This window comes from Chiloscyllium plagiosum, unplaced genomic scaffold (genome assembly GCF_037043375.1).
Source record: "Chiloscyllium plagiosum isolate Xiang-an unplaced genomic scaffold, Cpla_swu_hap1 HiC_scaffold_13, whole genome shotgun sequence".
Lineage (NCBI taxonomy): Eukaryota > Metazoa > Chordata > Chondrichthyes > Orectolobiformes > Hemiscylliidae > Chiloscyllium > Chiloscyllium plagiosum.
The window spans coordinates 78,383,583-78,394,305 of NW_028270151.1; the positions used below are offsets into that span (position 1 = coordinate 78,383,583).

General features: G+C 46.1%; 1 protein-coding gene across 11 annotated transcripts in view; it reads right to left on the minus strand.

Annotated features, from left to right (window-relative positions):
- yeats2 (YEATS domain containing 2) overlaps window positions 1-7,948 on the minus strand; it is a 139,064-nt gene extending 131,116 nt beyond the window's left edge. For 4 of the 11 annotated variants that reach the window (XM_087993788.1, XM_087993787.1, XM_087993792.1 and 1 more), the window contains exons 1-2: window positions 7,430-7,941; window positions 2,992-3,113 (exon numbers count right to left, since the gene is read on the minus strand). In XM_087993788.1, the coding sequence (XP_087849914.1) occupies window positions 2,992-3,091 (100 nt within the window). In that variant the 5' untranslated portion in view covers window positions 3,092-3,113; window positions 7,430-7,941. Of the gene's footprint in view, window positions 1-2,991; window positions 3,114-7,429 lie in introns of all 11 variants that reach the window. The other 7 variants (XM_087993785.1, XM_087993794.1, XM_087993791.1 and 4 more) reach the window with 4 other exon arrangements.
- Between the last annotated feature and the right edge of the window lie 2,775 nt (window positions 7,949-10,723).

Sequence of the window (10,723 nt, forward strand, 5' to 3'; positions counted from 1 at the left end):
TTGACTACTCAACCCAGTTTTCTCATTGCATTCTGCAGGATGTCACTGCTGTGGGCACCAAAATGCTTGGTTTTGGACCAAAGAAATAGTGCCTGTTGCATTACAGAGGACATCAGTACATTTAATTGGGCAGAAGAGAGAGAGAGAGATCAAGGGATCACAATTTGTGGTAAATGTTCCTGAGAATTTCAGTTATTGAAAGTGATTTAACTTGTTCTGGTAGCCCAATGATTACTGCATAAAGGAACAAATGACTGCCTGAAAGAATGAAAAAGAGTTTCCAACTAGTATTCCAACCAATATCAGAGAGCAGGACCATTTGAGACTACAGGGGTGGTTGTCCCTGTCAGTGTGAGTCACTTCTTGTCGAGGTTGCAAATCATGGGCCAATGATGAAACCAGCTAATTTTCAGTGGTGATGGCATAACAGTTAGAGCCTTAAGGGCTCAGATGTTTTGAAAGAGTTCTTATGTTGCCATTAAGCACAGATGAGGAAAACAACAGGAAGCCACTTTGTACTCTTTAGTCACATATTCATTGCAATTGAAAATGAAAAGTTCTTATGAGCAACTGAAGAAGAAAGTACAGAACTGCAAGACACACTGAAATGAGGAGAGGATCTGCTACACACAACAGTCAAATGTAAACAACATTTCATGGCGTTCAAAGCTGTTCCGAAAGGACAAATCTTCAAAGATACATGAAACAGCTCCTCAATTTTGGCATATTAGATTACTTACAGTGTGGAAACAGGCCCTTCAGCCCAACAAGTCCACACCGGCACACCGAAGCGCAACCCACCCAGACCCATTCCCCTACATTTACCCCTTCACCTAACACTACGGGCAATTTAGCATGGCCAATTCACCTAACCTGCACATTTTTGGATTGTGGGAGGAAACCGGAGCACCCAGAGGAAACCTATGCGGACACGGGGAGAATGTGCAAACTCCACACAGAGAGTCGCCTGAGGTGGGAATTGAACCCGGGTTTCTGGCGCTGTGAGGCAGCAGTGCTAACCACTGTGCCACCGTGCCGCCCAAAGATTTTTGAGCTTGCTGCTTTGATTCAATCATCCAGTGTTGCTTGCTCCTCTTTCCTTTGTAAATCTGAGCTAATTTGACCCGCTGCTGATTCCACTATTGCAGCCTGACAAAGGGATGATAGATTAGATAGATCGATTACTTAGCGTGGAAACAGGCCTTTCGGCCCAACAAGTCCACACCGGCCCTCCGAAGAGCAACCCACCCAGACCCATTCTCCTACACTTACCCCTTCACCTAACACTATGGGCAATTTAGCATGGCCAATTCACCGAACCTGCACATTTTTGGACTGTGGGAGGAAACCGGAGCATCCAGAGGAAACCCACACAGACACGGGGAGAATGTACAAATTCCACCTGAGGCAGGAATTGAACCCGGGTCTCTGGCGCTGTGAGGCAGCAGTGCTAACCACTGTGCCACCATGAAGCAATTTTTAAGAAGTGGCAGATTTGATATATAATGTGTCTATCTGTGATAGAATTAGTCAAAATAGATCTTCAGAAGGTGTTTGACAAGATGGCACACATGTGGTTACTATGGGACATTGCTATGGCAAATAGCTTAGTTCCTTCCAAAGGGAAACTGGACAAGTGCATGGGAGAAACATGAATACAAAAATAGTCTGGAAGGCTGAGATGAGGGAGATCTGTGAGCAGTATAAATACTACCTAAGAATAACTAGTTAAATGACCAGCTTTTGTCCTGGATGTTCTGTCTAAACTAAGATGAAATAAAGTTTAGATTCCAGTTATTTGGACAAATGAAAGCCAGAAATTTCTCTCTCTTGTATTGTTTAGACCAATCATCTGTGCTGTATTAACAAAATCTTCTACATACTTCTTCAACAAGTATTGTTTTCTCCTACATAGTAATTGTTGTGAACTACAGAAATAAGCAGGTTGATTAACACCTTATTGAGGGGGTGGTATGCTTTCATTGAAAAATATGTGTCCAAATGAAATCAAGAAGCACAGGGGAACAAATCACTAAAAACAGCAATTCAGTTTTTAAAACCACAAAAAAAGCACTCTAGAATCAATTCTAGAGATGCAGAATTGAAAAGCCATCAGATCATTTTAAACCTATTTCAAGCTTTGGATTCCATACTATATAATAAAATAATTTTTAAAAAGTTTCAAACAATGTATTAGAATTGTACCAGAACAGAGAGGTTGTACATATTATTGTATAGCAAGCTAGTTACAGCTCTTTACACTAGAAAAGAAAAAACTCAGGGGTTTTTTTAGGCTTGACATTAAAATGATGTTTCCATTTAAGGGAAGACCAAGTAAGAAACACAGATACTGGGAAAAAGTTATTAATAAATCAAAATAAAATTCAGGAGAAAAGTCTTCACCCAAGAAAATAAAAATTAGAATGTGAAACCTGCAACCCACATGGAATGTTGAGGTGAATAACATAGATACATTTAAAGTGAAGCTGGATAAATACATGAGGAATAAAATAAATAGAAGCTGAAGTTGATGGGGTAAGATGAAGTTAGGTGGACCCCATCCATAGCTCTGTTAAAATGTAATATATACTTAATAATACCAAAAGGTGAGGTCACTGTAGTTCTGCCAGACCACAGGTCTGCACTCATTAGAGGGAAATGACAACATTTAAAAACATATTTAATCAAAATCAGCATTGCTTCAAGAAGGGGAAATCATGCCCAACAAATTTATTAGAATTATTTGAGAAGATAACATGCAGAATAAATAAAGGGGAAGCAGTGGATGTAATACATGTGTATTTCCAGAAGGCATTTGATAAGATACCACACATTACTTGCCTTAAGTAATGTAAAGAGTTGGAGATAGTACATTGTGATGGACTGAGGATTGGCTCACTCCAACTTTTACTGAAGTGTCAGTACAAAACGGTAAATTATGAGAATTTTGATTCTGAGGTAATAAAACAGAGAGCGCTTTCACTTCCTCACCTGAATGTTCAACTGCTTTATGTCGCTTTTCCTGACGACAGACTGAGATATCCTCATAGTCTGGGTCTTTATCCTCAAATTTTCTTTTCACACCAGACATTTTCACAAACAGCCGAAGATACCTTTATCGATAATGAAAGGTTGTCTTTTAGGTCACAAACTTAAGGTACCACATCAAACATGCATGTGCTGCAAACAAACTGATGGGAGGGCCAAAGAAATGACACACACCCTAAATCAAAGGCAGCTTGATTTCTAGTAGGTTTCTTGGTCACAAAGAGTGTCCATGCACAATTACATACAGCACCGAGTTAGATTCAACAGTAACTCATTTAATAGCTGGCTCTTCGTCTTAACTAGACAATTAAACCATAAATCATTTGCTCTAATATATCTTTTGAGACTTCAGGACACTCCAAAGCACTTTATCACCAGCAAAGTTATTAGTTTTTGAATTATAGTTGCTATTGCAATAGGAAATGTAGCAGCCAGCTTGTACAGAAAAGGCCTACAAAAAGTAACGTGGCTATATAATTTGTTCATAATGACAAAAACTGAAAGAACTGCGGATGCTGTAAATCAGAAACCAGTTCTGAGGAAGGGTCACTTGACCTGAAATGTTAACTGATTTCTCTCGACAGATGCCGCCAAACCTGCTGACTCATCCAGCAATTTCTGCTTTTACTCCTGTTTATTGTGATGTTGGTTGAAGGATAAACACTGATCTGGAAGACCAAGGAGAACGGTCCTGTTCTTCAAATATCATGATGACGAACATCAGCAAGAGAACAGATGGAACGTTAGTTTAGCAGGTCACCTGAAAGTCAACATCTTTGACCGTGCAGTAAGGCGCTCCCTCAATTCTGTACTGGATTGTAAGCTCAGTATTCTTCCTCCCACAGATGAAGACAAATATGTGACAGCAGAATCAATATTTCATCCATAAATCAGTAGTGATTAAGTGCCTGGGACTGTTTGGACCGTGCAGGTCAGTTACCATAGAATCCCTACAATGTGGAAAGAGGCTACTTGGCCCAACAAGTACACACTGACCCAATCCCCTACCCTGTTATCCTACATTTACTCCTGACTAATGCACCTACATATCCCTGATCACGATGGGCAATTTAGCATGGCCAATTCACCTGACCTGCACACCTCTGGACTGTGGGAGGAAGCCGGAGCACCCGGAGGAAAAACACGCGGGCACAGGGAGAACCTCCACACAGACAGTTGCCCGAAGCGGGAATCAAATCCGGGTCCTTGGTACTGTGAGGCAGCAGTGCAAACCACTGAATCACCGTACCGCCCATTATAGGTTTGCTTTAACAACAAAGCTATAAATAATAAAAGCCAATTAAAAGCTACTTAATTAAAATTCTCTGTATTCCTACAGTGTCAGTTATCAAGGTACAATTGCCTATTGATTGTTCAGATGTTTTTGGAGAAACTCAACTGTGTTTATGGAGAGAGAAAACAGAGTTAACATTGAGGAGAAAGTGAGGTCTGCAGATGCTAGAGATCTGAGCTGAAAATGTGTTGCTGGAACAGCGCAGCAGGTCAGGCAGCATCCAGGGAACAGGAGAATCGACGTTTCGGGCATAAGCCCTTCTTCAGGAATGAGGAAAGTGTGTCCAGCAGGCTAGGATAAAAGGTAGGGAGGAGGGACTTGGGGGAGGGGCGTTGGAAATGCGATAGGTGGAAAGAGGTCAAGGTGAGGGTGATAGGTCAGAGTGGGGTGGGGGCGGAGAGGTCAGGAAGAAGATTGCAGGTTAGGAAGGCGGTGCTGAGTTCGAGGGATTTGACTGAGACAAGGTGGGGGGAGGGGAAATGAGGAAACTGATGAAATCCGAGTTCATCCCTTGTGGTTGGAGGGTTCCAACCCGTCGTGTTGTTGTGGTCTGGCGATGGAGGAGTCCAAAGACCTGCATATCCTTGGTGGAGTGGGAGGGGGAGTTGAAGTGTTGAGCCACAGGGTGGTTGGGTTGGTTGGTCCGGGTGTCCCAGAGGTGTTCTCTGAAATGCTCCACAAGTAGGCGGCCTGTCTCCCCAATATAGAGGAGGCCACATCGGGTGCATTAACATTGAGTCCAGTAACCCTTCTTCAAAAACAAGACCTGGATCACTATTGAGGACAGCAGAACAATTTTTTCTGCAATTCAGACCAAAGCAAATTCAGCATACAGTATACAAGAGGTATATTAAGCTCTTCATAAAGCTAGTAGCACTCTGCAGGGTTTTGTGTTGTTGATGTCTCCATACCAAGGGGGGAGATCTCCACGCCATCAAAGGTATTGACCATGCACCTGAAACCACCTCTAAAAGCAGTGTCAAAGATGTGCCTTGGATTCCTGTCCCTCAGGATATTCCAATGTGACGCAAAGGGCTAATCAAATGGGCCATCCAAAGTCTGAAGATCTTAGTATGCATGCATTCCCAGGTAAGTAACATACATGTGCACAATTCCTGGATTACCAATGTCAATTTCCTACGCAGTGCTCCTCAACATGCAGCACTGACTGATTAACTGGTCATTTGTTTTATGTATATTGGTGAGACTTTGGATACAAAATGGTTTCCAGATTTTTCCTCAGAATTGTAACTGTACTTCTGCTACGACAAATTACGAAGTGCATGGCATTGAAAAGTGCTATGGATTTACTAAATTACTATGGAAATGCACAGTCTTCTGCTGCTGCCCACAGGCAGTATACTCAAAGTATTAGGTTGAACACACAAGCCTAAGAAGATGCCCAGAACATGTATGATTTCCTTATAAGTGAGATATACCTCACATGGTCACTCACTCTCTCCCTCTACCCACTAGTAACAGTTTCATCTCACTCCCTCCATTCCACACCATCATCACCATCTCTTTCCCCCCCTCCCCCCCCCACTCTCCAATCACAATCGATATTCTCCCATACTAATTCCCTCTTTCAGTTACCAAATCAGCCACTCTCAACACAAACCCTCTCTGATCCATCCCACACTGGCACTTCACCATCCTCCCTCTCACTTTATCCCGGTGCCACCCACCTGCACCCCTCCCCAAAACCCACTTCCTCCACTACCTTCTCCCTGTCCCCTCTTTTCCCTTGTCCCCTTACCCACAAATCCGCTTAACTCCATCTTCCCCTGCCCACACCTGCCCCAGCCCCCTTCTTCCTATCCCCCTTCCTCACCCTGCCCCCAGTACACCTCCATCCCCAACCTCCTCTCTCCACCCACCCCTTGTCCTTCTTTCCCTACAAACCCTCATTCCTTCCAATTCACTCCCGCCCAACTCCTCTCCATCCATTCTCCCTCCCACCAACTGACCCTTTTCCATCAAAGTCTTCCCATACCCTCTCTCCCCGATTCCCTCTACCCCTCTCTCCCTCACCCTTCCTCCTTCTCTCCTGCACCCCTCCTACCCTCCCTCTCTCTCCTCCACCCCCACCCTCCCCCCTCTCTCTCCCCCACCCCCTCCCTCCCCCCTTTCTCTCCCCCACCCCCTCCCTCCCCCTTTTCTCTCCCCCACCCCCTCCCTACCCCCTCTCTCTCCTCCACCCCTCCCCCCTCTCTCTCCTCCACCCCCTCCCTCCCCCCTCTCTCTCCTCCACCCCCTCCCTCCCCCCTCTCTCTCCTCCACCCCCTCCCTCCCCCTCTCTCTCCTCCACCCCCTCCCTCCCCCCTCTCTCTCCTCCACCCCCTCCCTCCCCCCTCTCTCTCCTCCACCCCCTCCCTCCCCCCTCTCTCTCCTCCACCCCCTCCCTCCCCCCTCTCTCTCCTCCACCCCCTCCCTCCCCCCTCTCTCTCCTCCACCCCCTCCCTCCCCCCTCTCTCTCCTCCACCCTCTCCCTCCCCCCTCTCTCTCCTCCACCCTCTCCCTCCCCCTCTCTCCTCCACCCTCTCCCTCCCCCTCTCTCCTCCACCCTCTCTCTCCCCCTCTCTCCTTCACCCCCTCTCTCCTTCACTCCCTCCACCCCTCTCTCCCTCACCCCCTCCACCCCTCTCTCCCCAACCCCCTCCCTCCACCCCTCTCTCCTCCAACCCCTCCCTCCACCCTTCTCTCCCCCAACCCCTCCCTCCACCCTTCTCTCCTCCCTCCCCCCTTCTCTCCTTCCTCCCTTCACCCTCTCTCCTTCATCCCCTCTCTCCCCTCCTTCCACCCCCTCTCTCCTCCCTCCCTCCACCCTCTCTCCTCCCTCCCTCCACCCTCTCTCCTTCATCCCTCCACCCTCTCTCCTTCATCCCCTCTCTCCTTCACCCTCTCTCTCCTCCCCCCTCCACCCCTTCTCTCCTTCCTCCCTCCACCCTCTTTTCCCCCACTCCCATCACCCTCTTTTCCCACACCCCTCTACCATCCCACACACACACCCCCCTTTCCCCCACACATTCCCTCTCCGTCGTCCTCCCCAGTTCGTGCCCTCCCCACCCCTCGGCCTGTACTCACCTCGAAGCCTCGGACTCTCCGCTCTCCGGACCCCGGCGCCGCGGTCTCCGAGCTCCGCTGAAAGCCTGAGGCCTCCAGCCCCTTCCCCTTCCTGCAGCGGTGCTGAGTGCGGCCGGGCGGAGGGAGACAGACTGGCACGGGACCGGGCGGAGGGAGACAGACTGGCACGGGACCGGCCGGGCTCGCGGCACAGAACCTCCCCGCACGAGCCCCTGGAGCCACAGCAACTGCCTCCTGGCTCCCTGAGAGATAGAGGAAGAGAGTGAGATAGAGGGGGAGAGAGAAAGGGATTGGGGTGTGGAAGGGAGGACTGAGACAGAGAAAAAGACTCAGACTCAGCGAGAGAGAGATTGAGGAAGGGATAGGACTGAAAGCAATAAAGGGATGGAGAGACTGATAGAGATGGGAATAGAAAGAAGGAGTGAGAAAATAACAATCAGAGAGAAAATGACAGGTGAGGAAAGTGAGAAATACCAGAATGGTAAGCAGGAGAGATTGAGATGGAAAGGTATAAAGAGAGAGAGAGTGAGTGAGAAAGGGTGGGGGGTAAGAATGGGACAAGAGGGTGAGCAATTGAAGTGGTGGGAAGAAAGGGTTAATGAAAGAAGGCGAATGTGAGGACTCCAGATCAGAGTCAAAAAGTGTGGCACTGGAAAAGCACAGCAGGTCAGGCAGCATCCGAGGAGCGGGAGAGTCAACGTTTCAGGCATAAGCTTCTTCATCAGGAATGAAGGAAGGACTCCAGGTGGTGTTCAAAGAGGGGCACCGGATTCTCCCGAGATACAGAAAAATTGGGGCAAGGATGTGGGTTAGAAGAAAGCGGTGGAAAGAAGTAGAGCAGCGATTGAGAAAGGGATTTGGAGAGGAAGATAGAGACAGATCAACAGAGATAAATGGAAGTTGGAAAGACCAGGATAAGGGGATAGATTTAGCAAAGAATTAGCCAGAGATGTAGCAGGATGGCATGAAGGAAGACAGACAGAGAGATAATAATTGAGGTAGCAAGGGCTTGAATGAGAGAGTATTGAAAATGTGTGGAGATAGACATTAATGAGAAGCACGGGGAAAAAAGAACTGGATATAGAAGGCAAATGGATTAACAAAGAGCAGAAAGTGATGCAGAACGTGCTGTGATTGAGGTATGAGTAGAGAGAAAAGGAGAATGGAGGAGTAGTGGTCATATTCCCTAGCTATTGCAGTGTGCCCAGGTCAAACGGTGAGGGCCGTTCTCTCTCAAGGTAGAAAGTATCCAAGTACAACAGTTCCCAAGTACTGCACTGTCTGTGGCTCAAAGGGCGACGGCCTTACACCAAGTCCCAGATCAGAGAGTAATTACCATGCTCCCCATACATAGTATTACAGAAGGGTGAGGCCATGATGTTTATAGTCATATATCGTTTTCATCTGAGGAGTAGGTAGGTTCTCATGAATGCATGGTTCTCAGCTCTGAATCAGAGGGTGCATAATACGTCTCCATTCTTGACTGCGATCAGGAATTGAAAATCGTACAAGAACGGCACGGTGACACAGTAGTTAGCACTGCTGCCTCACAGCGCCAAAGACCCGGGTTCAATTCCCGCCTCTGGCAACTCTCTGTGTGGAGTTTGCACATTCTCCCCATGTCTGCATGGGTTTCCTCTGGGTGCTCCGGTTTCCTCCCACAATCCAAAAATGTGCAAATTAGCTGAACTGGCCATGCTAAATTGCCCGTAGTGTTAGGTGAAGGGGTAAATGTAGGGGAATGGGTCTGGGTGGGTTGCACTTCGGTGGGTCGGTGTGGACTTGTTGGGCCGAAGGGCCTGTTTCCACACTAAGTAATCTAAAACAAAGCCTTGGATTTTTACTCCCTTTCTTCTCTGTCTCAAATTGAGATTAAGGACTCAATAACCTGACCACAGTCACATGAGGCAGAGCCCATGTTGTAAGACTGTTTATAAACATTCTTTACATCACAGGGTGCTAAATGACACGATATGACATGGGAGGTTGAAACAATTCAGTCCTACAACAAAATATTATAGCAAATTGCACTGCATTGCATCAACTCAACGTCAGTAAACACCCTCCCATTTCCAGTACTTCCTTAGTCGTACAACACCCTTCTTGTTTTTATGTTTCTCAACAATAGAATGTGTTCACCTAAACTCTCCCACCCTGCATCTCCATTATTCCATCATCAAGAAATATGAAATTGCACACCATTGCAGAAATGCATGACTTGAGAACTGTTCAAACTGTGATACAAAAATTCCTGATATCCCACGAGTCAAGGAATGCCAACTCTACAATAGCTGACTGCAGATAATTGGTCTTGACGTTTTATTCTCGGAACTTTCTCCACATTTCATTCAAAACAGATTTCTTAAAAGAGAACTGAATAGGAGGGGGCAGAAGGGTCTTAAAACTACAAAATGGAGAGTTTGGTCACAATGCAAGAAGAGGCTGCATTATTTCTCAGAATTAACGATATATGCAGAAGCTTGCTTGAAAGGTCAATTTTTACCATGTACCCTTCCTACTAAATGGACAGTTGTATTTGTTATATCATACTGAAGAGAGATCCAGTCTGATTTTATATTCGAAGTTCCTTGGCTTGCATTCTCCATTTTCAAAATATTGTTAGAAATCTCCTGGGAGGAGGTTCTTTTGGAGTTCCTTAGGAACTTTTAATATTTTTGCCCATATAAAATCTATGAAATAGGAGAAGGAATAGGCCATTCAGTCTCATAAACCTGCTCTGCCATTGAATTAGATCATGATCAATTTTCTATCTAATGCCATTTTCCCACTGTTTCCCCATATCCATTGATTTCTTTAACATCTAAAAACCAATTGACCTCTGTCTTGATTACACTCAATGGCTGAACTTCCACAACCCTCTGGGCTATAAGTAAGATTGTGTTCCCTGGTTCTAGACCCCATAGCCAGTGGAAATATTCTTCCTGCATTTACTTTGTCTATCTCTTTAAAAATTGTGCTAGTTTCAAAGAAATCCCCTCTCGTTATTTTAAATTACAGAGAATACAGGGCCAGTCTCCTCAATATCTCATCATAAGACACTCCCAACATCCCAGGGGACAATCTGTGACAATTTGCTACACCCCCTCCATAGCAAGTATCTCCTTCAATCAAGAGGGCCAAAATTGTTCACAATATTCCCAATGCCATCCCACCTACCAGTGTCTTATACAATTGCAGCAAAACCTCACAAAATGTCTAATGATTAAGATTACTGCTTATCTTCCGAATTGCTTGCTGCACCTGCTTGTCACCTTTCAGCTCTTTTGAGCAAGG